At 44.8% G+C, this 27,852-nt stretch overlaps 1 protein-coding gene across 7 annotated transcripts in view; it reads right to left on the bottom strand.

Annotated features, from left to right (window-relative positions):
* LOC102408909 (mucin-16) overlaps positions 1-27,852 on the bottom strand; it is a 115,546-nt gene that overhangs the window by 49,785 nt on the left and 37,909 nt on the right. For 6 of the 7 annotated variants that reach the window (XM_044948171.1, XM_025293602.3, XM_044948169.2 and 3 more), the window contains 13 exons: positions 20,356-27,105; positions 18,566-18,699; positions 18,406-18,473; positions 14,559-14,731; positions 11,685-11,720; positions 11,398-11,463; positions 9,362-9,492; positions 9,199-9,266; positions 7,933-8,105; positions 4,577-4,612; positions 3,861-3,926; positions 1,387-1,511; positions 1,237-1,304 (listed from right to left, as the gene is read on the bottom strand). In XM_044948171.1, coding sequence (XP_044804106.1) covers positions 1,237-1,304; positions 1,387-1,511; positions 3,861-3,926; positions 4,577-4,612; positions 7,933-8,105; positions 9,199-9,266; positions 9,362-9,492; positions 11,398-11,463; positions 11,685-11,720; positions 14,559-14,731; positions 18,406-18,473; positions 18,566-18,699; positions 20,356-27,105 — 7,894 coding nt within the window. The remainder of the gene's footprint in view (positions 1-1,236; positions 1,305-1,386; positions 1,512-3,860; positions 3,927-4,576; positions 4,613-7,932; positions 8,106-9,198; positions 9,267-9,361; positions 9,493-11,397; positions 11,464-11,684; positions 11,721-14,558; positions 14,732-18,405; positions 18,474-18,565; positions 18,700-20,355; positions 27,106-27,852) is intronic. The other variant, XM_044948170.2, reaches the window with a different exon arrangement.

The raw sequence follows: 27,852 nt of genomic DNA, 5'->3' as shown, positions 1-27,852 counted from the left end.
ATGTCACCCAAGGGAGTAGGGTACCCTGAGTATACATATGGGGTTTTCCACATGCTGAATTTACTCTCAGTACTTGAATATATAAAACATTGTAGGGCTTCCCTGGTGGCTCAGGGGTAAGGCATCCGCCTGCTAATGCAGGAGACAAGGTTCGTTTGATCCCTGATACAGTAAGAGTCCACATGCCGTGAAGCATCTAAGTCCGTGTTCCACAACTACTGAGGCTGTGCTCCAGAGAGTAGCCCCCACTTGCCACAACCAGAGAAAGCCCTTACACAGCAACAAAGATCCAGCATAGCCAAAAATAAATAAATATGATTATTAAAAAAGATTGTGAATAATTTATTGCATGCATAGATATAATGACGCACCCTCTACAGCAAGCTTTCTTAACCTCGGCACCATGAGCTTTTCAGGTCAGGTAATTCTTTGCCTTCGGAGACTGTCCTCTGCATTGTAGGATATTTAGCAGCATCCCTGGCCTCATTCACTAGATGCCCTCACTAGTAACCTCCACTCTTGAATTGTGACAACCAAAAAAATTTATGTCTTGGATTTCCCTGGTGGTGCAGTGGATAGGAATCTGCCTGCCAATACAGGGGATATGAGTTTGATCCCTGGTTTGGAAAGATTTCACCTATTGCAGGGCACCTAAACCTGTGGATTACAACTGCTGAGCCCATGCTCTAGAGCCCAAGAGCCATTAACTACTGAGCCTGAGTGCTGCAACTGCTGAAGCCCTTGCACGTAGAGCCTGTGCTCCACAACAAGAGGAGCCACTTCAATGAGATGCCTTTGCACCACCATTAGCGAGTAGCCCCCACTCACCGCAACTAGAGAAAAGCCTGCACAGAACAACGAAGACCCAGCACAGCCAAAAAGAAATAAATAAGTAAAATGATTTTTAAAATGTCTCTAGATATTGCCAGATATCCCCTGGGAGTGAAATCACTCTTGGTTGAAAACTACTGCTCTCTAGTGGTGAAGCTGACGTGATTATTTGGTTCCTTGATGAGTTCCAGAAGAAAGGTCTTTCTGAAAATTTCTACCTTCTCTTTCTGGGAAGGAGAATATAAGGACTTTGCATTTTCTGGTCAGAAACACAGTGTGAGGCAGGGTGAGAGCTGGTGGTCTGCTGTCCCTGGGATAGTGGGTATAAGTTGTGAGGGTCTAGGTCTTGGTCATCACCCCACCCTCTTCCCCACATTACCCAGGTGTCTACTCCGGCGTTCTCACCTGAGCAAGGTCAGTCGGCAGCCAGAATACAGGAGTTCAATACTGCTATTCCAGAACAAGGGTTTGAGCTGGGGATGAAAGAAAGGGAAGTGAGCATATGATGCTCAAGGGTCTGGTCAGGACGCGGGTAGGCACTGGAGGGGTTCTCACCAGGCGATTCAAGATCCTTTCCATGGTGTTGAATAGCTCAGATCCTGGGGGACTCATGTCGTCTGTGTAGTTTAGGTTGGTGATGGTGAAGTTGAGGGTGAAAGGCACCAGAGAAGGGCTCATGCCTGCCGTGGGAAGGGAGAGAGAGGTTCATTATGACCTCTGGCTGGGATGGCTGTAAACGGTGGGTCCAGAGTTGCCACCTTAGCCTCAGCGTCCAGTGAGTAAGGCTTGAGATATCCAACCCGTGTCACCCTTGCCTCCAGCCAGACTTAGAGAAGGCGCGGGGCCTCCATACCGGAAGGACAATTTTAGCTGGAAAAAGAACCTCAACTCTTTTCAGCCTGATATGTTTAAAGATAAACAGCTATTAGATATTTCTGTGGGAGGAAGAGAAGCAAAGTCACTCGATCACCCCCAGCGGCAGAGACCTCCCATAGTCTCTGACTTCATCAGGAGAGACTGTGCAGCTACTGAGTGGTCAAGACTGTCCCCCTGATGAAAGTGACCCCTCCTTCTTTGTCAATAACCGTTGTTGAAGAGTGCATTTTATTTTATTTTTTAGTAAACAGTTTCAAGCTGAAGTATAGTTATTTACAATGTTGTGTGAATTTCTGCTGTACAGCAAAGTGAAAAAGTTGAAGCCATGGTGGCTGAAACTTTCTCAAACTTCTTTAAAACATGCATTTTCAGATTCAGGAAATTTTATAAAATCCCAAAGAGGAGAAACTCAAAGAAAACCATGCTCAGATTCATCATGATCAAACTGTTGAACACCAAAGATGAAGAACAAATTGTGGATACATCTAGAGACAAATGACAGCTTCAGTCACGGAGTGCCTTGATTTATAGCACATGTCACATTTTAGACATGTTATATAAACAGTTAAGTTGATCAGGGTGGAGCAGTGAGGAAGCAGAAAGCATGCATCCTGCCTATAACGTGTAAAAAGTTTGCAGTGTCTTGACTTGCAAAACACAGCATTCCTGAAGGCAGAATTCAAATTATGAACCATAGTCTGTATCTCATAACTCTGGATTCACATGGTAGGATTAAGGTTCAAGGATGCTTACCCTCCACCATGACCTGTATAGTCAAAGCTATGGTTTTGTCATGTATAGATGTGAGAGTTGGACCATAAAGAAGGCTGAGCACCAAAGAATTGATATTTTCAAACTGTGGTGCTAGATAAAACTCTTGAGTCCCTTGGACAGCAAGGAGATGCTTGCGAAAACTCAAAACAGTCAATACTAAAGGAAATCAGTCCTGAATATTCATTGGAAGGACTGATACTGAAACTGAAGCTCCAGTACTTTGGCCACCTGATGAGAAGTGCTGACTCTTTGGAAAAGACCTTGATGCTGGGAAAGATCGAAGGCAGGAGGAGAAGCGGGCAACAGACGATGAGGTGGTTGGATGGCATTACTGATTCAATGGACATGAGTTTGAGTAAACTCTGCGAGATGGTAAAAGACAGGGAAGCCAGGCGTGCTGCAATCCATGGGGTTGCAAAGAGTCAGATGCCACTTAGCGACTGAACAGCAATGCTCACTCTGGGCATGATAAAGACCCAAAGACTCAAATAAAAAAAAAAAATCTTGGGCCTTTCCTGGTTTAAGAATCCACCTGTCAGTGTAGGGGACACAGGTTGGATCCCTGGTCTGCGAAGATTCCACATGCCTTGGAGCAACTAAGCCTGTGGGCCACAACTACTGAGCCCATGCACCTAGAGCTTTTACTTTGCAACAAGAGAAGCCACTGCAATGAGAAGCCATTCCACTGCAACACAAGAAAGCCCACGTGCAGCAACGAAGATCCAGGGCAGTGAAAAAAAAAACAAAACCAAAAACTTAAGGGCTGGGGTAAGACAGGTTTTATGGTATAAACCAAGTCCCTGTACCAGGTACCTGGAGATTCAGGAGCCCTCAGACGAGAAAATGGAGCAAGAATCAACTCAAGACTAAGATCCTATTTTCTGGATGTTCAAAATACAATCCACAAATTCTAACCTATACTGAGATTGTTACATTCATCCAATCAATAAATATAAGGTGAATGCTGATCAGGTGTTAAGCTTCAGGGTGATAAATACACAAAGACTGAATAAAGCAAACTGGAGTAAATTCCATGCAAGAAATACTCAAGGTGATATGATAGAGAAAAACCTGTGAGCCAGGTATGGATTCAGGAGAAATGCTGTATCATTTAAGTGATTTTGGAAGGTCTTTCAGTGAAGGTGGTGATCAAGCTGAAATGTGAAAGTTAAATAAGTTGCTAGGCATACCTCATCTCCAGAAAGGGCTACTAAAAAGGCAAGACAGAGGTTAGGACAGTAGAAGAACAGACAAGCCTCTGATGTGGCCAAAGCTTAGAAAGTGTGAGAGAAAATGTGGGACAGGATGAGGCTGGGTGGCCAATAGGGACCAGACAGTGCAGAGTTGAAGTTTCCTAGGTCCCAGAGAGCAGGTCCTACCTGTAGAGCTGAGGATGGGGGACAGAGATGTGGAGGATTCCAGAGAGAATGTAGAAGTCACTGGAGCTGAGGAAAAAAAATGGGGAAAATGATTGAGTTCCATCTGGAAGAGATTGTAGAAGCAGAAATTTTTCATTGGAATTTGTATTTCTATCTTAATTTTTTTTTTTTTTTGATGTGGACCATTTTTGAAGTCTTTATTGAATTTGTTATAATATTGCTTCTGCTTTAGTATTTTGGTCATGAGGCATATGGAATCTTCTACAGGTGGCTCAGTGATAAAGAATCCACTTGCTAGTGCTGGAAACGCAGGAGATGCAGGTTCAGTCCTTGGGTTGGGAAGATCCTCCAGAGAAGGGCATGGCAACCTGCTCCAGTATCCCTGCCTGGAGAATCCCATGGACAGAGGTGTCTGTTGGGCTGTAGTCCATGGGGTCACAAAGAGTTGGACACAACTGAGCAAGCATGCAGGCTCCCCGACCAGGGATCAAACCCACACCCTCTGCACTGGAGGCGAAGTCTTAACCACTGGACCAAGAGGGAAGTCCCTGTGTTTCTATCTCGACTCAGAACAAGAACTTGGGTAGGTTAGGAGCTGCTCTGAGGGTACGGCTGGGCATTTAGGGAGGAGGCATTGGGAATTTCTCTCTTGAAAGATGTGCTCTGGGGAATAAGGGTCCAGCGGGCATTGAAGAGGCACAGTTTGAAATACTCACTGCTCGTGGTGGGCATCCAGTACTGATGGTTATAACCTGCAGAAATGGAGAAAAGAGTACAGAAGGACTGTTATGATGTTAAGGAGTTGGATGGCAGACCTAGAAATGAAATTAACAAATTTTATGAGATCCACGTGAATAATGGTTACATCTTATTCTGTGCTCTTGTGTGCCTTGTCCTTTGAAAATAACAACGAACATCATCACCATTTTTATTGCTAAAGTGTTTTAAATTAATTTTTTTATCAGAATATAGTCACTTTACAATGTTGTGTTAGCTTCGACTGCATACAGATACAGAAAACAAACGTATAGATGTTGTTGTTCAGTCACTAAGTTGTGTCTGACTCTCTGCAGCAGCATGGACTGGAGCACATTAGGCTTTCCTGTCCTTCACTATCTCCCAGAGTTTGCTCAGACACATGTCCATTAAGTCAGTAATGCCATCCAACCAATGTATGAACACCAAGGGGGAAAAGCAAAATGGGAGGAATTGGGAGATAGGGGATTGACCTGTATACACTATTGATACTATGTATAAAATAGATAACTAATAAGAACCTACTTTATAGCACAGAGAACTCTACTCAAGGTGCTTTCGTGACTTGAATGGGAAGGAAGTCCAAAAAGGAGGGGATATATGAATATGTATGGCTGATTCATTTAGCAGTACAGTAGAAATTATTGCCAAAATTAAAATTCATTAATAATATCTGGCTCTATTTATTGGGAATGCATCAGAAATAATGCTAAACACTATAAAGATAATGGGGCAAATTTATGAATGAGTGTGTGTTCCAAGCCTTTGCTCTCTCAATCTCTAAAGACAATTTTGTCCTTGCTCTTTCACCTTCTCTGCCACCACAAAATTTTTATGATAGTGTTGTCTTTTCTGGCTTAGTTTCTGGTTTTTTCTTTGAGTGTATGTGTGTGTGTGTGATGTAGAATTGACAAAATTATGGCAGGTGGGGAGAGTGGTATGTGGAGTTAAAGGTACAATAAGATGGAAGAAAGGGGATGCATGCGGTTCAAAATTGAGAAAATTTGGATCTGGGGTTGGGTAGTGAGAAAGAGGGAGAAGGCAATGGCATCCCACTGCAGTACTCTTGCCTGGAAAATCCCAGGGACAGAGGAGCCTGGTAGGCTGCAGTCCATGGGGTCGCTAAGAGTTGGACACGACTGAGTGACTTCACTTTCACTTTTCACTTTCATGCATTGGAGAAGGAAATAGCAATCCACTCCAGTGTTCTTGCCTGGAGAATCCCAGGGATGGGGGAGCCTGGTGGGCTGCCGTCTATGGGGTCGCACAGAGTCGGATACGACTGAAGCGACTTAGCAGCAGCAGAGGCAGCAGTGAGAAAGAGAATAGACTCAAAAGTCAGATGAATGGTAAAAAAATTGGAGCCTGAAATAAACTGGGGAAAAGAATTTCTTTTTTTTTTTTCAATGATGATGCATTTTATTTTTTTAACTTTTTATTTTGTATTGGTGTATATTGGATTAACAATGTTATGATAGTTTCAGACAAACAGTGAAGGGACTCAGCCATACATATACATGTATCCATTCTCCCCCCAACCCCCTCCCATCTAGCCTGCTACATAACATTGAGCAGAGTTCCCTGTGCTATACAGTAGGTCCCTGTTGGTTATCCATTTTAAATACAGCAGTGTGTACATGTCCATCCCAAACTCCCTAGCTGTCCCTTTCACCCATCCTCTGACCCCACCCAGGCAACCATAAGTTCATTCTCTAAGTCTGTGAGTCGAGAAGAGAATTTTTTTTATGATGTTCCCTCCATCATGGAATGCACGTCTTTGATACTCTCTGGGAGATGGGAATGAAGGCTGGACTAAAGGGAGCTCCGTGATTTACTTGGATTGTTGCTAGATCATCTCATTTGATTGTCAGGACAATCCTGTGTGGTATGTGTGTTTAGTCCATTGTATAGATGGGGCCTTAGAGCCTGGAGAGGTCACATGGCTTGTCCAGCATCACATAAAACAGAGGTCTGTCACTCATCAATCTCCATGCTATTAATATGCTTTCAGTTAGTCCCAATCCTGGAGTTAAACCTTCTATAGACACCACGCAGGATGTGCTATTGTCAATTCAGTAAAATATATATTCCAAACCATATAGAAAGGACATTTCCAAGCTGACATAGAAGGGAAATAACTAATCAAGCATCAGGTTGGATTGCTGGCTAGAGATCATCAAAGCCTCTCTTCCTGTGCTGACAGGCTTGCACCGGATGGTCTACAGTGTTGCCTTGTGGTTCAGAACTTGGAATTTAGACTTAACTTTCCATTTGAGTCTTGACTCTCCCTTGCATTATGGATGGGTTATCTGGGGCAAATGATTTCCTGCCTGAATGCATGATGGCTGTCTGTAAAAATGAGTGGAATAAGTCACAGAGTTTGGGATAAAATTAATATGAGATCGCAGAAATAAAGTCCTTATCATAATTCCTGGCACGGAAGAAACTTTTGGTACGAATTAGCTACGGTGGCAGGTATTAGTCTTGGGGCACCGTGGCCACTGCTGCTGTGGTGTGTTGTGTGCGTGCATCCATCATGTTCTACTCTTTGCGATCCCATGGACTGTAGCCCACCAGGCTCCTCTGTCCATGGAATTTTCCAGGCAAGAATACTGGAATGGGTTGTCATTTCCTCCTCCAGGGGACCTTCCCAACCCAGGAATCAAACTCGAATCTCCTGCATTGGCAGGCAGCGTCTTTACCACTGAGCTACCTGGGAAGCTCAGGTATATATTTCATTACATATCACAATGAATAAAGTGTGCAATAAGTGTAATGTGCTTGAATCAAACCATCCCCCCTCCACCTCCACTCTGGTTCGTGGGAAAATTTTCTTCCACAAAACCAGTCCCAGGTGTCAAAAAGGCTGAGGACCACTGGTCTAGAGAGTTCTTCATGGTGGGGAGGCTGCCTTTTGCATTGTGGGATGTTTAGTAAGACCCTGATGCTGGGAAAGATTGAAGGCAGAAGGAGAAGAGGGCGACAGAGAATGAGATGGTTGGATGGCATCATCGATTCAATGGACATGAACTTGGGCAAACTCCAGAAGATGGTGGCAGACAGGAAAGCCTGGCCTGCGGCAGTCCATGGGGTCGCGAAGAGTCAGAGACGACTTGGCGACTGAACAAGAAATGTTTAGTAGCACTTCTGGCCTCTAACCACTAGATGTCACTAGCACCCCTCCAGTGATGACTTGAAAAATGTCTCCAGACTTGGTCAAATATCCCCTGGGATGCAGAATCTTCCCAGGTTGCGAACTATTGGTATAGAGAGACATGGGACTGTAGGAAACCCTGGCTGCAACACGGACACTCACCATTGACATAGAGGCTGTTACTGTCCAGAGTGTAGTTGCCTATCCTGGTGACACCATGAGTCAGCTGACTCAGCTCCTGGTACAACTTTTCTCTGTCCAGCCCAGGACGTGTGGGGTCAGGATAGTAGGTGCAGATGGCATCCACTCCCGTTGCTGCTCCATCCTTTTCAGTCCTAGGATGGCAGGAACAGAGGAATAGGGACATTCAGAGATGTGGGTGAGTTACATACTTTGTTCATCTTGAAATAGGCTGGGACCTGGGATGTAAGACTCTTTGATGCAGGGCTTCCACTTGGACAAATGTCTCCTCCAGCAATAAAATATGAAGAAAATATAATGGGCTAAAAATAACTGAGTGTATGTGTGCCTGTGCTCAGTTGCTCAGTTGTGTCTTTTTGTGACCCCGTGGATTGTAGCCTACCAGGCACCTCTGTCCATGGGATTTCCCAGGCAAGAATACTGGAGTGGGTTGTCATTTCCTTCTTCAGGGGATCTTCTCCACCCAGGGATTGAACCCATGTTTCCTGCATCTCTTACATTGGCAGGCAGATTCTTTACCACTGCCCCAGCTGTTGGGGCAAATTATGGACAACAAAATACAAAGAGAACAAACAAAAAAAAACCCAACCCAACTGCCACTTAACAAAAACAGGGGTTTGGGAGCAAAAATAGGATACTACGCACGCACCTTGCACACAGCACCACCAAATCGGTGGGCAGACCACCCAAGTCACCGCTCTGACCCCCTGGAAGCACCCCTATCCTCAGCTCATATAAGGGACCAGTTTGCTCCACCCCTCGGGGAGCAAAAAAACAAAAGAACTGTTGCTTGCTCTCACCCCCCCACCCCGCCACTGCTTCAGCGGGAACTCCAATAAAGCCTTGCCTGAATTTCCTGTCTGGCATCTGATCAATTTCTATTAAGAAGGACAAGAACCCTGGTTGGTAACAGTCTCTCTCTTAATGAATCCTCCTGCCAATGCAGGAGACAGAGGAGGTGCAGATGCAATCCCTTGGTTGGGAAAATCCCCTGGAGGAGGAAATGGCAACCCGTTTCAGTATTCTTGCCTGGAGACTCCCATGGACAGAGGGGCCTGGCGGGTTACTGTCCATGGGGTCTCAAAGAGTCGGATACGACTGAGCGACTAAACAACAGCTGCCCCACCACATCGTAAACCACAGGTCTTCCCCTCCAGGTGAGCTGGCCTGTAACAGTGCAGCCCTCAGGTTGCGTGTGTGTGTGGAGATGGGGGAGCCTTGCCTTACCTGAGCAGGGTCAGTCTGCAGTTAGAGTAGAGTGGGCCGACACTGGAGTTCTTGAGCAGAGGACCAAGCTGAGGGGGAGGTGAGAGGGAGATAAGTGGGAGGAGCCAAGGTGCCAGGTGGGGTGAGGATGAGGCAGGCTAGCTCAGGACTGAAGGGCTCTTACCAGGTGATTCAGAACCCTCTCAGTGAAGTTGAACTTCTCGGATCCTTGGTGCCCCATGTCTGGGGTATAGAACAGGTTGGTGATGGTGAAATTAAGGGTGAACGGCACCAGGGCTGGGCCCGTGTCTGCAACTGGAGGGAGAAAGAGAGAGAGGAGACCTGTCAGTCTTAGGTCCGAGCTGTTCAGGGCAGGGGCGTGGGAGGGACCAGTGGCATCTCTCTGGGCATCACTGTTCAGTAGGTGAATCAGACTGAGATGGCCCACTGGGATAAACACCCCCCCCCCCCTCAGTCAGCTAGAGGAGGAGAAGGGACCTTTGTCTTAGTTAGAAGTGTGACATCAACTTGAAAGGGAACCTCAACTCTCTTATCTCAGAGTGTCCAAAAGGTTGACATGTTGTGGGTTATTTTGTAGGAAGGAACAGGAGGTACCAAGACCTTTTGAGCTCAAGCTTTAGGCCACAAATACTTGAAAAAAGTCAAGAAATCAAAATAGCAGTAACTTTTTAAAATGTGCATTTTATATATTCTATTAATCCTAACTTATGGTTACCAGAGGGGGAAGGAGGGAGGGAAGAATAAACTGGAAGATTGAAATTGACATATAAGATTGAGTGGGCATCAGGGTCCAGACCATGCTAAGTTGCTTCAGTCATGTCCAACTCTGTGCGACCCCATAGACAGAAGCCCACCAGGCTCCTCTGTCCCTGGGATTCTCCAGGCAAGGACACTGGAGTGGGTTGCCATCTCCTTATTCAATATATACACTACTATATATAAAATAGATCACTAATAAGGACCTACTGTATATCACAGGGAACTCAACACTCTGTAATGACCTATATGGGTCATTATATGGTCTACATGGGAAAAGAATCTAAAAAAAGAGTGGATATAGATATATGTAGAACTTTGTTGTACACCTGAAACTAATACAACATATCCTAATAAAAATGGAAAAAAAAGTGCATCTTATATATTTCATGGACAAGTCTACATTTATTAAAATTTTTTTGAATGATTTGAAAAATTTTACACAGTTTTAAATTTGCAACTATTTCCATTTACAGGTATTACAAAATATTGGCTACATTCCCTGTGCTGTACATCCTTGACTCTATCTTACACCCAATAGTTTGTATCTCCCCCTCCCCACCTCTGTATCGCCCTTCCCCAATTCCTACTGATAACCACTACTTTCTTCTCTATACCTGTGAGTCAGCTTCTTTTTTGTTATATTAACTAGTTTGTTGTATTTTTTTTAGATTCCACATATAAGTGATATCATACAGTACTTGTCTTTCTCTGTCTGATTTATTTTACTAAGCATAATGCCCTTCAAGTCCATCCAGGTTGCTCACAAATGGCAAAATTTCATTCTTGTTTAAGAGGAGTAGTATTCCATGCTGTGTGTGTGTGTGAGATCTTTATTGATTCATCTGTTGATGGACACTTAGGTTGCCTTCATAACTTGACAATTACAAACAGTGCTGTTCTGAACATTGGGAGTACAGTGTCTTTTCGAATCAGTGTTTTTGTTTTCTTTGGCTATATATATACCCGAGTTAAACTGCTGGATCATATAGTGCTTCTACTTCTAGTTTTTTGAGAAACCTCTGTACTGTTTTGCTCAGTGGCTACATCAATTTAGATCCCCACTAACAGTGTACAAGGGTTCCCTTTCCTCCACATTCCTGGTAACAGAATAGCAGTAATATCTAGGAAGGAACTGTTCATAGAAATAGAATAGAGATCAGCTAGGGAAAAGCTATTTTCTAGGAGGTGGTGTCTGAGCAAGAACATGCTGAGATGAGATCTGGAGAACAAGGAAGAACCAAGCACAGCTGAGTTCCTAGAACAGTAAGGATGGACGGATGTTTGGGCCCTGCAGGAACAGAAATGAGGCTGGACTAGGGAGCAGGGTAGACAGTGGGATGGGCTGAGGCTGTGTGGGCATCATGCTCCAGACCATGCCAGAATCCATCAGCCATTGAATGGAAGTTGAAGTTTCATGAGATCCAAAGATTAGATTCTTACCTGTAGAGCTAGGGATGAAAGTTGGAGATGCTGGAGGTCCTGGAGAGAAGGTGGAGGTCACTGGAGCTGAAAGAATAAAACTGTTGGGGCCTTTCATAAAGCTATGAGAGGTAACAGTGGTTGATGGAAACTTACATCTGTTCCTTGGCTTAACATGAGACTTCTGCTGGTCTGAGGCTATTGTGGGGCTGAGGATTTGGGGAATGGGGCATGTGTTCCTCCCTGGGAGCAGGTTTAGGGTGGAAGGGTCCCAGGGTCATGGAAACATTTGAGCCCTCATTACTCACTGCTGGTGGTGGGGATCCAGTACCGATGGTTGTAACCTGCAAGGAGAGGCAGAAAGAAAGCATAAAATGATGGGAGAACATTAAGAAAGGAGTGAAGTGTAGAACTAGAAACACAAACTTACAGACCTTCCTGAGTATTTTCTTTGAGATTCACCAATAAATAATGATGGTTCTTCATTTTTTAAAATTTGTTGGCCACACAGTGCAGCATGTGGGATCTTAGGTCCCTGACTAGAGATCGAACCTGTGCCCCCTGCATTGGGAGGGCAGAGTCTTAATCACTTGACCACTGGGGAGGTCCTGATGGTTACTCTTTGTGAGTGAACTGCCTCTTACTCTGGTCCTTCTGATTAATTTCATCCTCATAACCATTAACCTCAAAGAAGACAATGATCAAACCACTCTCAGTTTTTTTTTGGGAATTTACCAGCTGCCTGGAATATTATCAACCTCACCAAATGAATGTGTTAGTCTCTCAGTCATGTCCAACTCTTTGCAACCCCATGGACCTGTCTATGGAATTTTCTAGGCAAGAATATTGGAGTGGGTTGCCATTCCCTTCTCCAAGAGATCTTCCCAACCTAGGGATTGAACCCATGTCTCCTGCATAGGTAGATGGGTTCTTTACCACTGAACCACCCAAGAGGACCCTATCCATGATCCAGAACCATACTTATTCAAATCCTCTTTCCCCCCATTTTCTCTTATTCTCCAACTTTATGCTCTCTGGCTGACCCCCAAGTCTCTCTTTCTCTCCCTTTCCATCACTATCTCAGTGGAGTGGGTTGCCATTCCCTTCTCCAGGGGGTCTTCCTGACCCAGGGGCTGAATCCGGGTCTCCCACATTGCAGGCATCTTCTTTACCATCTGAGCCACTGGGGCTTTATCAAATGAACAAGGACAACAATTTCTTGTGAGTGTTTTCAGCCTTATTTGTGTTTCTTCATCCATGATATATAATTTTGTCCTTGCTCTTTGAGTTTCTCCCACTCCCCAACTCTCCAAAGACAAAGCTTGAGCTTTGACAGCATAGTTCTTGGACTTCTGTGATGTTGGGATTGAGATAGTGAGAGAGAGGAAGAGAGAGAGAGAGAGAGACTTGGGGGTCAGCCAGAGAGTATAAAGTTGGAGAATAAGAGAAAATGAGGGAAAGAGGGTTTGAATAAGCATGGTTCTGGATCATGGCTAGGATCCTCTTTGGTGACTCAATGGTTAAGAACCTGTCTACCTATGCAGGAGACATGGGTTTGATCCCTGGGTAGGAAAGATCCCCAGGAGAAGGAAATGGCAATCCACTCCAGTATTCTTGCCTGGGAAATCCCATGGACAGAGGAACCTGGTAGGCTACAGTCCATGAAGTTGCAAATGAGTCGGAAATGACTTAGAGAATAAATAATAACAACAAAGAAATGTAACTGAAATTTATTTTGTATTTGATGGTTCGAATGGGTTTATTGAAATAAAACTCCTCTCTGAGACTGGGCCACATGGTGCCCAGTTAACTTGAATTATTCAGGTTTATCTCATTTGACCCTCACACTAATCTTAGATGACTTTAAAAAAGAACTTCACTCTAAAAAATGGACAAAAGTCTAGAGAGGTCATGACTTGCCCAGGGCCACAGAGTAAGTAAAAGGCAGGACCAGGGCTTAACTGAAGCAAGACCTGTAATTCACCAAAACCCACAGTAGTTAATTACTGCTTTTAGGTAATTCTTAAGGACTACCGAAATACAAAACAGATTTTAATCCAAGAAGAAAGACATTGTCCAAGTTGATATAATGAGGACATAATTAATTAGTTTAAATTGTCATATTAGAGGTCCTTTATTTTTTGAATATTTGTTTCTATTTACTTGTTTATTTGGCTGTGTTGGGGCTTAGTTGTGTCACATGGGGTCTTTACTTGCGGCATGTGAACTCTTAACTGCAGCATGTGGGATACAGTTTCCTGACCAGGGATCGAACCTGGGTCCCCTGCATTGGGAGTGTGGAGTCTTAGCCACTGGATCACCAGGGAAGTCCCTAGAAGTCCTTTAATATTCTTTTCCATCCCAATATTTGAGCTTGGTATTTAGCTGGGTTAGTCTGGGGTGTAGCCTAGTAATTAGGCGGGCTTAGATTTTAGAGTCAATTTAGGTTTGAGTCCCAAGTCTACCAATTGTATTAGTTTGTCTGGTCTTGGAAAAATGGATTTCTCTTCCTGAGCCTTGTTTGTTCCTCTGTAAAATATACATAAAACTCCAAAAATATACATAAAACTCCAAAATATACATAAAAGTCCAATTATACATAAAACTCCATGTTGGGCAGGATTACCAAGGCATAATACATATAACGCTCTAGAACATGGGTCCTTCAATATAAACTAGCCTTTAGTACAGGTGTTATTGTAGGTATTGTTGCTAAGACCATTATTGCAAAGGAATTTGTTGCTAAAAAACATTACTAACAGCTTTGTTGTTTATTTCTTGGGTGGGGTTTAGCTCCAGCAGGGCCTTGGAGAGTGAGTAAAGGACCACAAGCTGTTATTGGGGAAATAAAGACGTGAGGATTAGTCAGTGCATTGCAAACCCATTGTTTCTTGGGGAAGAGTTAATCCCAGTGACTGCCGTGGGCTTGCTTTCTTCCTAGATGTCTGCATGTTTCATTTGGGCTTCTGTGAAAGGTCATTGGAATGAAGAAGACTTTGGAGGGAATCTTTATTTCCAGATCTGAAAAGTTCCTTTTAAGTTGTTCTGAGGGGAGAGAACTGAGTCCCTATGGAAATTCTAGGTTGTTCCAGAACTATGAAAGTGGGTACAGAGAAATCACACTGCAAGGAGACCCCATCTGGGGAGAGGGAGGAGACCCCAGCTAGCATAGAGCTACTCACCATTGACATAGAGACTGTTCCTCTCCAGGGTGTAGTGGTCCAGCCGAGTAACACCCTGGGTCTGCTGGCTTAGTTCCCAATACAGACGTTCTGTGTCCAGCCTGAAGCCCGTGGGATCTGAGCGGTAGGTGCACACCGCATCCATCCTGGTGCTTGTTTCATCCTTATCAGCCCTGGGGAAGAAGGGACACAGAAACAGGAACATGAAGGATGCTTAAAGGTTGGATGCTCTTGACATTGCTTCCCCTTCAATTGCACTCTTTGGTTTTATTTTTTAAAAATTCTTTTTGGAGGATAGTTGACTTACAATTTTGTGTTAGTTTCTGCTGTACAGCAAAGTGAATTAGTTAGACATGTATCCACTCCTTTTAAGATTCTTTTCCCATATAGACCTAGGCCATTAAAGAGTATTGAGCAGAGTTCCATGTGGTATAGAGTAGGTCCTTGCTAAGTTGCTAAGTCGCTTCAGTCGTGTCCTACTCTGTGTGACCCCCACAGACGGCAGCCCACCAGGCTCCCCCATCCCTGGGATTCTCCAGGCAAGAACACTGGAGTGGGTTGCTATTTCCTTCTCCAATGCATGAAAGTGAAAAGTGAAAAGTGAAAGTGAAGTCGCTTCAATAGTGTCCGACTCCTAGCGACCCCATGGACTGCAGCCTTCCAGGCTCCTCCGTCCATGGGATTTTCCAGGCAAGAGTACTGGAGTGGGGTGCCATTCCTTTCTCTGAGAGTAGGTCCTTAGTTGTTTATAAAAATGAGTTATCTGTTTTGTATAGAGTAGTGTGTATATATCAATCCTTATCTTCCAATTTATCCCTCCCTACACCTTACTTGCTGGTAACCATAAGTTTGTTCTCTACATCTGTAACTCTATTTGCATTTTGTAGATGTTTATTTTTACCCTTTTTAAGATCACTTCCCTGTTTTTTAAAAAAAATATTTATTTGTTTTATTTTATTGTTTTGGCTGTGCCAGGTCTTCATTGCGACATGTGTGGGCTTCTAGTTCCCTGACCAGGGATGGAACCCAGCCCCCCTTCATTGGGAGTGTGGAGTCTTAGCCACTGGACCACCAGAAAAGTCCCTAGGTCAGCACTCTTCCCTGGATTTCACCTGCTTTTTCAAACACATCTTTTTCCATCTTACCTGGGGCTCCAGATCCCTCCAGCTCCTAAGTGCAATACTCTGCAGGGCTACTCCTTAGCTCAATTTCTTCTTTTCATCCCCATTCTTTTTTTTAAGTTTTAATTTTTTTAAATTAATTTTTATTGGAGTATAGCTGCTTTACAATGTTTGTTAGTTTCTACCATAGAGAAAAGTGAATTAGCCATATGTTTACATATGCACCCTCCCTTTTGGACTTCCATCTCATTCAGGTCACCAGAGCGCATTAAGTAGAGCTCCCTGTGCTATACAGCATGTTCCCATCAGTTGTCTATTTATATATAGTAGATCAGTAGTGTACATAAGTCAATCATAATCTTCCAATTCCTTCCATCCCCCCTTCTGTCTTGGTATCCATTTATTTGTTCTTTACATCTGTGTCTCTATTTCTGTTTTGCCAATAAAATCATCTATACCATTTTTCTAGATTATACATGTGTTAATTTATGATATTTGCTTTTCTGACTTATTCACTCTGTATGATGCTCTCAAGGTCCATCCACATGTCTGCAAATGACCCAATTTTGTCCCTTTTTATGGCTCAGTAATATTATCCTCATTCTTTTTATTAATTGATTCAAGCTCATTGTTTCACCTACCAGCCCTTAGTACACTCCCTGTCTACTCATGAAGGTAAATACAGATAGTGACCACTCCAGTAACCAGAGTCCTGCTTGGGCTCTGGGGTTGGGGATGTAAAAATCTTAGGGAGGACAACAGAGATTTCTAGGATAGGGAGCGTGTGGAATTGTGGTGCTGAAAAAAACTCCTGAGAGTCCCTTGAACTTCAAGGTGATCAAACCAGTTAATTCTAAAGGAAATCAACCCTGAATATTCATTGGAAGGACAGATACCAAAGTTCCAATACTTTGGCCACCTCATGTGAAGAACAGACTCTTTGGAAAAAGACCCTGATGCTGGGAAAGTTGAAGGCAGGAGGAGAAGGGGGCAGCAGAGTATGAGATGGTTAGATAGCATCACTGACTCAATGGACATAAATTTGAGCAAACTCCAGGAGATACTGAAGGACAGAGGAGCCTGGCATACTGCAGTCCATGGGGTCCCAAAGAGTTGGACATGACTTAGCAACTGAACAGCAACAGCATGTGGAAGGGAAACCCAAGAGCTTCATAGACCTTGGAAACTGTGAATGAATCACCCCATGGCTGGCTGTGACATGGTGTAACAACCTTCATGGAGCCTGAAAGGGGGGGATTTTATTTTAACATGGGCAAATCCAAAGGCTGAGGTCAACTCTTTGGGAACACATGTTGGGCGGGCAACCAAGTTTGGAGAAAAACAGAAAATGAGTTAAGAAGAAATAAAGGGAAAGATGGTTCAAAAAATCTTTGTCTTGTGGAAGCAACCTAGATGTCCATCGACAGATGAATGGATAATGAAGATGTGGTACATACAAACAATGAAATATTACTCAGCCATAAAAAGGAACAAAATTGGATCATTTGTAGTCATGTGGATGGACCTAGAGTCTGTCATACAGAGTGAAGTAAGTCAGAAAGAGAAAAACAAATTATATTAATGCATATATATGGAATCTAGAAAAATGGCACAGATGAACCTATTTGCAGGGGAGGAATAGAGATGAAGATGTAGAGAAAGGACATGCGGACACAGGGGAGAAAGAGGACGGTAGGATGAATGGAGAGCATAGCACTGGCGTGTATACACTACCATGTGTGAAACAGATAGCTAGTGGGAAGCTACTGCATACCACAGGGAGCTCAGCTTGGTGTTCTTTGACAACCTAGAGGGGTGGGATGGGGGTTGGGGTGGGAGGGAGGCTCTAGAGGGAAGGGATAGATGTATACATATAGCTGATTCACTTTGTTGTACAGCAGAAACTAACACAATATTGTAAAGCAATTGTGTGTTGAGTTGCTCGTGCATGTGTGTGTGCTAAATCGTTTCAGTTGTGTCTGACTCTTTGAGAACCTGCCAGGCCCCTCTGTCCATGGAATTTTCTAGGCAAGAATACTGGAGTGGGTTGCCATTTCCTACTCCAAAAGCAATTATACTCCAATTTAAAAATGTTATATAAAAAAATGTTATATATAAAAAGAACTAGTTCCATGAAAACATATTTTAAATAAATAAATAAAGGAAAAAAAATCTTTGTCTTGAATTTGAGCTGACCCTACAGTGATTCACCCAAAGCAGTGGCTTTTTCAGGAAGGAAGACAGATCCCATTCCTCTCTTGTCTGGGAATTCTGCTTGGTATTATTCATGCACTTCAAAGTATTCCCATAACATGTCCCTATAGCATAGTACAGCAGTTCTCAAAGTGCAGCCCAGACACCCCTAGAGTTCCTCAACCTTACAGGGCATCCACCAAGTGAAAAATATTTTCATAGTTATACTAAGATATTATTTTCACTTTTACTCTTTCAAGAGTATACAATGATTTTTTTCTCCAGAGGCCACAAGGTGAAATATTGTAAATATGGAATGCAGAAGCATATAGTCTGCTGTGTCTTCCACTAAAGCCAGATGATAATATTGTGAAAAAATAGAAACCATGACCCCCTTCCTCATTATGCTTTTCTTTTGGCGGGGGGCGGGGGTAGGTGAAATACGGCTATTATTCACTCATTCTTCTTCTTTTTTAATCTTTTGGCCATGCCACGAAGCATGTGAGATCTTAGTTCCCTGGGAGACGTCTCACCTGAGCAAGGTCAGTCTACAGCCGGCGTACCGGGAACCAATGCTGCTGTTTCTGAACAAAGGCCTGAGCTGGAAAGAATGAGAGGGAGATGAGTGAGAGGGACAAGACAGCAGGCTGTTGGGAGGTCGAGGCAAGGTGGGCGTTGGTGTGGGTCTCTCACCTGCAGCTGCAGGTCTCTCTCAGTGTCTTTGAATATCTTAGAGTCCGAGTGTCCCAGGTCTTCTGTGTAGTGCAGGTTGGTGATGGTGAAGTTGACAGTAAAAGGCATCAAGAAAGGAATTGCAGCTGAAATGGCTGGGAAAGTAAAATGAGGCCAGTCCTGAGTCAAGCCTGGGCTGAGGGCGGGAGCTAAGGCTCTAAGGGCACATCTTTACCCCACTGCCCACATCGGGGTCTGGCATAGGCTGTCCCACCTGGGACACCCCATGCAGCAGTCCTTGTCCAAGCTCCTCCCATATCAGCTGACTAGCCATCCCAGTTTGCTTGGGATTACATGGATTCTTAGGGCATCCCTGGTGGCTCAGTGGCAAAGAACCTGCCTGCCAATGCAGGAGACACAGGTTCAAATCCTGGGGTGGGAAGATTCCCTGGAGGAGGATATGGCAACCCACTCCAGTATTCTTGCTTGGGAAATCTCATGGACAGAGGAGACTGGTGGGCTATAGTCCATGGGGTTGCGAAGAGTCAGACATGACTTAGTGACTACAAAAACAACAACAATATGTAGGTTCTTAGGATGCAGAATCAATCACCTTGTTCCCACTTCCCCTTTGCTCTTACCATTTCAGCACATACCAGCTCCTGCATGTCTTTGTCTTAGGGGACTTAGGCCCAGGGAGCATCCCTGTAGCAGTGATTCCTGGGAGTTGGTGGATAAATATCCTAGCTCCCTCCCCACCCAAGATAGGTTAATTCCACAGTTCATGTTCTGTGCATTCTCCCAGGGTCCCCCTCCAGCCTCCAGAACTGTGAGACAATAAATTTCTGTTGCTTAAGCCACTTAGTTTGTTGCACTTTGTGAAGGCAGCCCTAACAAGTAATTCACCAAATGACTTAACAATTTCTATTCTAGGTATATACCCAAAGGGAATGGGGAGAGGGACTCAGAGAGATCAGTGCACACCCAAGTTCATAGCAGCATTATTCATCATAGCCAGAAGATGGACACAGCTTGAGTGTCCACCAGGTGACCGGACAAAATGTGGTCCATCTATACAAATGGAATATTATTCATCTGGTGGCTCAGTGGTAAAGAATCTGCCTGCCACTGCAGAAGATGCGAGTTCAATCCTTGGGTCAAGAAGATCCCTGGAGAAGGAAATGGCAACCCACTCCAGTATTCTTGCCTGGAAAATCCCATGGACAGAGGAGCCTGGAGTGCTACAGTCCATGGGGTCTCAAAAGAATCTGACACGACTTAGTGACTAAATAGCAACAATCAACAGGTATGAAGTTCTGATAAACACTACAACATGGATGAACCTCCTTGAAGATACCATGCTAAACAAAATAAGCCAGACACAAAAGGAAACATACATTGTATGATCCCTCTTATATGAAATACCTATAATAGGCAAATTCATATAGACCATGAATAGATTAGATGTTACCATGGGCTGGAAGGAGTGGGAAAGGGGGAATTTTTGCCTAATGAGTTCACAGACCCTGTTCAGGGTGATAAAAAATTTTGGAAACAGGTAGTGGAGATGTTTGCACAACAGTAAATCATGCTGCTGAACTACCCATTTACATATGATTGGTAAATGTATATACTATTTCATATATGCCCAGTTGCTTAGTCGTGTCCAACTCTTTGTAACTCTATGGACTATAGTCTGCCAGGCTCCTCTGCCTATGGGATTTTCCAGGCAAGAATACTGGAGTGGGCAATAATACTCCAATTATTTTATATATATATATATTTTATCACAATAAAAACATTATTCTTACTTGTTCCTGAAGTCACAATCACAGAGGCCAAGGTGGATGTTCCAGGTGTGGTCACATGGGCAAAAGGACTTCCAGCCAGTGTGTTGAAGGTGGTTGTGGTCTCGGCCACAGTGGGGCCTGAACCTGTGGCAGCTAAATGAGTGGTCTCAACAGTGGCGGTTTTCAGGATAGTGGTTGTACTTAATCCTTCCACATGACTGGTTTTAGGTTGCATTGTGGTCTCTGATGGTCTCAAGGTCACAGTGTCCCCTGTCACATTTTTGGGAAATTCTGAGAGCTCAACTGAGGTTGCAGGTGGTGAGGTTTCTGTGTTCCCAGAAGTTATAGTATAAAGCTCAACGGTTGTTGCAGGGGTCCTGGAAGGCCCAAGACCACCAGGGGAAAGAGTCAGAGCAGGGAGGCTTGTACTGGCCTTGGCTTCAGGACTGGTGGCCAGTAAACCTGTGGTCTCTGGTAAACCATGGGAAACAGCTGACATTCCAATAGCTGTGCTGAGTTCTGTCTCCTCAGTGGAGACTGAGGCTGTTTCTGCAGGAACACCAAGTGAAACAGTTGGATTTAGATCAACTCTGGCTGTCATGGTCACAGGTATGGTGAAGAGAGAGAATGTTTCTGGTGGACTGAGGGAAACAGTCTGAGATGGAAGAGCTGTACTGGTCTCCAACTCAGGCCAGATGGATGGTGAGGCTGTGGTTTCTGGTAAATGAGGAAAAACAGTTGAAGCAGGAGAATTTGTGCTTGTCTCTGCACTGGAAGAGGTGACTAATAAGGCTGTGGTTGCTGGTTCACCAGGAGAAAGAGTCAGAGGTAGAATAGCCATGGTGGTGTCTGTCTCAGAGTTCACTGTATATGGTAAACTAGGGGAGACAGTTGTAGCTGGGACAGCTGAACTGGTTTCTGTCCCAGGTCTGGTGGCCGTTGAGGGTGCGGTGTCAGATTCACTCTGGGAAACTTTGGAGGTTGTCCTGGGAACAGTTGAACTAGTCTCTTCAGGATGGGTGACAAGTGAGACTGTTGTATCTGGCTTTCCAGGAGAAGCAATCAGAATTGGAACAGCTGAACTTGTTTCAGTCTGGGTGACCCCTGAGGCTGTAGTCTCTGGTTTCAGTGTGGAATTAGTCTGAGTTGGAGAAGTTGTACTGATCTGTGTTATGGAATTGGTAACCAGAGAAGTCACCAGCCCTGATACACCAGGCGAGACAGTTGTAGCTGGGAGAGCTGAACTTGTTTCTGTCCCAGGACTGGTGGCTGTTGAAGTTGTGGTGTCTGATTCACTCTGGGAAACTTTGGAGGTTGTCCTGGGGACAGTTGAACTGGTCTCTTCAGGATGGGTGACAAGTGAGACTGTTGTATCTGGCCTTCCAGGAGAAGCAATCAGAATTGGAACAGCTGAACTTGTTTCAGTCTGGGTGACCCCTGAGGCTGTAGTCTCTGGTTTCAGTGTGGAATTAGTCTGAGTTGGAAAAGTTGTACTGATCTGTGACATGGAATTGGTAACCAGAGAAGTCACCAGCCCTGATACACCAGGTGAGACAGTTGTAGCTGGGAGAGCTGAACTTGTTTCTGTCCCAGGACTGGTGGCTGTTGAAGTTGTGGTGTCTGATTCACTCTGGGAAACTTTGGAGGTTGTCCTGGGAACAGTTGGACTGGTCTCTTCATGATGAATAACCAGTGAGACTGTTGTATCTGGCTTCCCATGGGAAACAGCCATAGTTGGAACAGCTGAACTGGTTTCTGCCTCAGGACTAGTGTTTGTTGAGGGTGTTGTGTTTGATTCACTATGGGAAACACTGAGGGTTGTCTTGGGAACAGTTGGGCTAGTCTCTTCAGGATGGGTGACAAGTGAGACTGTTGTATCTGGCCTTCCAGGAGAAGCAATCAGAATTGGAACAGCTGAACTTGTTTCAATCTGGGTGAGCCCTGAGGCTGTAGTCTCTGGTTTCAGTGTGGAATTAGTCTGAGTTGCAGAAGTTGTACTGATCTGTGTTATGGAATTGGTAACCAGAGAAGTCACCAGCCCTGATACACCAGGCGAGACAGTTGTAGCTGGGAGAGCTGAACTTGTTTCTGTCCCAGGACTGGTGGCTGTTGAAGTTGTGGTGTCTGATTCACTCTGGGAAACTTTGGAGGTTGTCCTGGGGACAGTTGGACTGGTCTCTTCAGGATGGGTGACAAGTGAGACTGTTGTATCTGGCTTTCCAGGAGAAACAATCAGAATTGGAACAGCTGAACTTGTTTCAGTCTGGGTGACCCCTGAGGCTGTAGTCTCTGGTTTCAGTGTGGAATTAGTCTGAGTTGAAGAAGTTGTACTGATCTGTGTTATGGAATTGGTAACCAGAGAAGTCACCAGCCCTGATACACCAGGCGAGACAGTTGTAGCTGGGAGAGCTGAACTTGTTTCTGCCCCAGGACTGGTGGCTGTTGAAGTTGTGGTGTCTGATTCACTCTGGGAAACTTTGGAGGTTGTCCTGGGGACAGTTGAACTGGTCTCTTCAGGATGAATAACCAGTGAGACTGTTGTGTCTGGCTTCCCAGCGGAAACAGTCATAGTTGAAATAGCTGAGCTTGTTTCTTTCCCAGAATGGGTGACCTCTGAGGCTGTTGTCTCTGGTTTGTGAGTAGAATCAGTCAGAGTTGGAAAAGTTGGAACAGCTGAACTGGCTTTTGTCTCAGAATGGGTGATCCATGAGGTTGTGGTCTTTGATTCATATAAGGAATCAGTCAGAGTTGGAAAAGTGGTACTGGTCTCTGCCTCAGAAATGGTAACCAGTGAGGTCACCATTCCTGGTATACTGGGTGAGACAGTCATAGCTGGGACAGCTGAACTGACTTCTGCTGCAGGACTGGTAGTCATTGAGGGTGTGGTGTCCGATAAACCCTGGGAAACATTGGAGGTTGTCCTTGGAACAGTGTGGCTGGTATCTTTGGAATGGGTGACCAGTGAGACTGTTGTTTCTGGCTTCTCAGGGGAAACAGTCATAGTTAGAATAGCTGAATTTGTTTTTGTCCCAGAGTGGGTGACTGCTAAGGCTGTTGCCTCTGGTTTGTGTGTAGAATCAGTCATAGTTCTAAAAGTTGTACTGATCTCTGCTCTAGAACTAGTGATCAGAGAAATCATAACATCTGGTACACTAGGGGAGATAGTTGTAGTTGGAATGGCTGAACTGGCTTCTGCCTCAGAACTTGTAGCCATTGAGGGTGTGATGTCTGATTTACTATGAGGAAAACTTGGAGTTGTTCTAGAAATAGGAGTATTGGTCTCCATAGAATGCATGACCCATGAGGCTGCTGTCTCTGGTTTATGTGAAGAATCAGTTGGAATTGTAAAAGCTGTACTTGTCTCTGTCCCAGAACTTGTGAAAAGTGAGGTCACCAACCTTGGCATAGTAGAGAAGACAACTGAAGTAGCTGAACTGGCCTGCATCTCAGGATGAGTGACCAATGAGGCTGTGGTCTTTGGCTCAAAGGGAGAAAGTGTCAGAGCTGGAATAACCATACTAGTTTTTGTCTCAGAACTGGTGGCTTGTGGGTTCACTATATGTGATACACTAGTGGAAACAGTTGGAGTTGGAATAGCTGGACTGGCTTTTGGCTCAGAATGAGTCACCCATGAGGCTGTGGTTTCCATTTGACCTGGAGAAGCAGTCAGTGTTGGAAGAGTGGTACTAATTTCTTCCCCAGAACTAGTAACCAGAGAGGTCACCAACTTGGATACACTAGGTGAGACAGTTGTAGCTGGGACTGCTGAACTAGATTCTGTCCAAGGACTGGTGGCTGTTGAGAATGTGGTGTCTGTTTCAGTATGGGAAACATTGGGGGTTGTCCTGGGTAAAGTTGGACTTGTCTCTTCAGGATGGGTGGCCACTGAGACTGTTGTATTTGGCTTCCCAGGTGAAACAGTCATAGTTGGAACAGCTGGACTTGTTTCAGTCCCAGAGTGGATGATCCCTGAGGCTGTTGTCTCTGGTTTGTGTGTGGAATCAGTCAGAGTTGGAATAGTTGTACTAGCCTCTGCAACAGAACTGGTAATCAGTGAGGTCATCATCTCTGGTACACGAAGTGAGATAGTCATCGCTGGGACAGCTGAACTGCCTTCTGCCCCAGGACTAGTGGCTATTGAAGGTGTGGTATCAAATTCACTCTGGGAAACATTGGGGGTTGTCCTGGGAATACTTCGGCTGGTCTCTTCAAGATGGGTAACCAGTGAGACTGTTGTATCTGGCTTCCCTGGGAGAATAGTCATAGTTGGAATTGCTGAACTTGCATCTTTCTCAGTATGGGTGACCCCTGGTGCTGTTGTCTCTGATTTGTACATGGAATCAGTCACAGTTGGAAAAGTTGTACTGGTCTGTGCCACAGAACTGGTAACCTGTGAGGTCACTATCCCTGATACAGCAGGTGAGACAGTTGTAGCTGGGACAGCTGAACTGAATTCTTCCCCAGGACTTGTAGCCACTAAGAATGTGGTGTTTGATTTACTATGGGAAACACTGGAGGTTTTCCTGGGAACAGTTGAGCTGGTCTCTTCAGGGTGGGTAACCAAAGAGACTGTTGTATCTGACTTCTCAGAGAAAACAGTCATAGTTGGAACAGTTGAACTGACTTTTGTCTCAGAATGAGTGACCCATGAGGCTGTGGTCTTTGGTTCATGTAGGGAACCAGTCAGAGTTGGAGAAGTTGAACTAGTCTCTGCTGTGGAACTGGTAACCGGTGAGGTCATCATTCCTGATACGCCAGGTGAGACAGTTGTAGTTGGGACAGAACTGACTTTTGCTCCAAGACTGGTGACCACTGAGAGCATGGTATCTGATTCATTATGGGAAATAGGCATTGTCTTAGGAACAGTTGGGTCAGACTCTGGAGGCTGGGTGACCAAGGACACTGTTGACTCTAATTCATGCAGGAACCCAGTTGAAGTTGGTTTGCTAGGTGAGATAGTCATCACTGGAGTGGCTGAACTGGCTTCTGCCCCTGGACTGGTGGGTGCTGAAGATGTGGTGTCTAATTCTCTAGGGGAAAAATTCAGAGTTGTTTTGGAATCAGGTGTGCTGGCCTCTGTGGAATGGAGCCATGAGGCTGTTGTATCTTGTTCATCAGGGGAGACAGTCAAAGTTGAAAAAATGGAAATGGCTTCTGTCCCATGATTGGTGACCAATGAGGCTGTTGTCTCTTGTTCATGTGGGAAAACAGTTGTAGTTGAAAAAGTTGTGCTGGTCTCTGCCCCAGAACTGGTGGTTGGTGAGATTTCCACCCTTGATACATCAGGGGAGACAGTTGGGGTTGGAACACTTAAATTGGTCTGTGTCCCAGGATGGGTAATCAAGGAGACTGTTGTTTCTGGCTTACCAGGGGAAACAGCCAGAGTTTGATCAGCTGAGCTGGTCTCTGTCCCAGGACTAGAAACCAGTGAGGTCACCATCCCCAGTACTTCAGGGGAGATAGTTGGAGTTGGAACAGCTGTACTGACTTCTTTCCCAGAACTTGTAGTTGTTGGGGGTGTGCTGTCTGATTCACTAGGAGAAACATTCAAGATTGCCCTGGAAACAGCTGGACTGGTCTCTGCAGGATGGGTGACCCATGAGGTTGTGGTCTCTGGTTCATCTGAGGAAACAGTCAGAGTTGGAACAGCTGCACTGGTTTCTGCCCCAGAACTAGGGACCAGTGAGGTTGCAGTCTCTGGTCCTCTACTGAAAATAGATGAGGTTGTCATGGGAACCACAGTGCTGGTCTCTGCCCCAGAACTAGGGACCAGTGAGGTTGCAGTCTCTGGTCCTCTACTGAAAATAGATGAAGTTGTCATGGGAACTACAGTGCTGGTCTGTGCCCCAGAACTAGGGACCAGTGAGGGTGTAGTCTCTGGTCCTCTACTGAAAATAGATGAGGTTGTCATGGGAACCACAGTGCTGGTCTCTGCCCCAGAACTAGGGACCAGTGAGGTTGCAGTCTCTGGTCCTCTACTGAAAATAGATGAAGTTGTCATGGGAACTACAGTGCTGGTCTCTGCCCCAGAACTATGGACCAGTGAGGTTGCAGTCTCTGGTCCTCCACTGAAAATAGATGAGGTTGTCATGGGAACTACAGTGCTGGTCTCTGCCCCAGAACTAGGGACCAGTGAGGGTGTAGTCTCTGGTCCTCCACTGAAAATAGATGAGGTTGTCATGGGAACTACAGTGCTGGTCTCTGCCCCAGAACTATGGACCAGTGAGGTTGCAGTCTCTGGTCCTCCACTGAAAATAGATGAGGTTGTCATGGGAACTACAGTGCTGGTCTCTGCCCCAGAACTAGGGACCAGTGAGGTTGCAGTCTCTGGTCCTCTACTGAAAATAGATGAAGTTGTCATGTGAACTACAGTGCTGGTCTCTGCCCCAGAACTAGGGACCAGTGAGGGTGTAGTCTCTGGTCCTCCACTGAAAATAGATGAGGTTGTCATGGGAACTACAGTGCTGGTCTCTACCCCAGAACTAGGGACCAGTGAGGGTGTAGTCTCTGGTACTCTACTGAAAATAGATGGGGTTGTCATAGGAACTGCGGTGCTGGTCTCATCTCCGGATCTGGTGGTCAAAGAGGCTGTCATCTTTGGACTATCTGGGGTTGTGATGATCGTTCCTATTGTGCTTGTGCTGGCCTTCTTATCTGATGTCCTGAGGAGAGGCAGCATTCCTGAAGTGGGAGTAGACACTCTGGTAGTCACTGTGGTCTTCAGAGCTGTGGCAGTGGTCTCTGTCCTCTCTGTCCCTCTTGTTGATAATCCTGTGAAGTGTAGGATGGACACAAAATTGGGACAACATGATTACTCTTTACTGGGTTGGCAATTGCTTATTTGGTCTCCATGTCAGGAAAGGGAGAGAAATGTCTCTGCCTGGTATGTGCTGAGATCCTTCTGGAATGGGAAAATGCCCTCACCTTACCTGGGGTTTCCCAGGTGGTGCTAGTGGTAAAGAACCTGGCTGCCAATGCAGGAGATGTAAGAGATGCAGGTTTGATTCCTGGGTCCAGAAGATCCCCTGGAGGACAGCATGGCAACCCACTCCAGTATTCTTGCCTGGAGAATCCCTTGGACAGATGACCCTGGTGGGCTTCAGTCCATGGGGTCACAGAGTTGGTCATGACTGAGTCGACTTAGCATGCATGTTCCTTGCCTGACTCACCTTGGGCTGCACCTCCTCCATGAATTCTTTTTTTGTTGTTGTGGGTTTGTTTGAAAGTATTTATTTAAAATAGGAACAGAATTTTTAAAAATCAGTTTCTGAGTTAATTATAAATATTAAGGGTATGAAAATAAAAAAGAGAACAATGAAAAATTGAAAATGGAAACCAACAAAAGTTTTTTTTTTTCCCCACTCAGGTAGGAATCAGAAAAATAACAGAAACAAAATTTAAAAACATAATGAAGCAAAACTCTCCTTAACAAAGAACCATGCACATAAAATGAAAGAGCTCTCTGTAAGCCAAATAAATCAAATTGCTCTTTTTATTAAATATAGACAGAGGTGGCAG

Source organism: Bubalus bubalis, chromosome 9 (assembly GCF_019923935.1).
Source record: "Bubalus bubalis isolate 160015118507 breed Murrah chromosome 9, NDDB_SH_1, whole genome shotgun sequence".
NCBI lineage: Eukaryota > Metazoa > Chordata > Mammalia > Artiodactyla > Bovidae > Bubalus > Bubalus bubalis.
The sequence above is the reverse complement of the archived record's forward strand: the minus strand, read 5'-3'. Positions and strand labels throughout refer to the sequence as shown.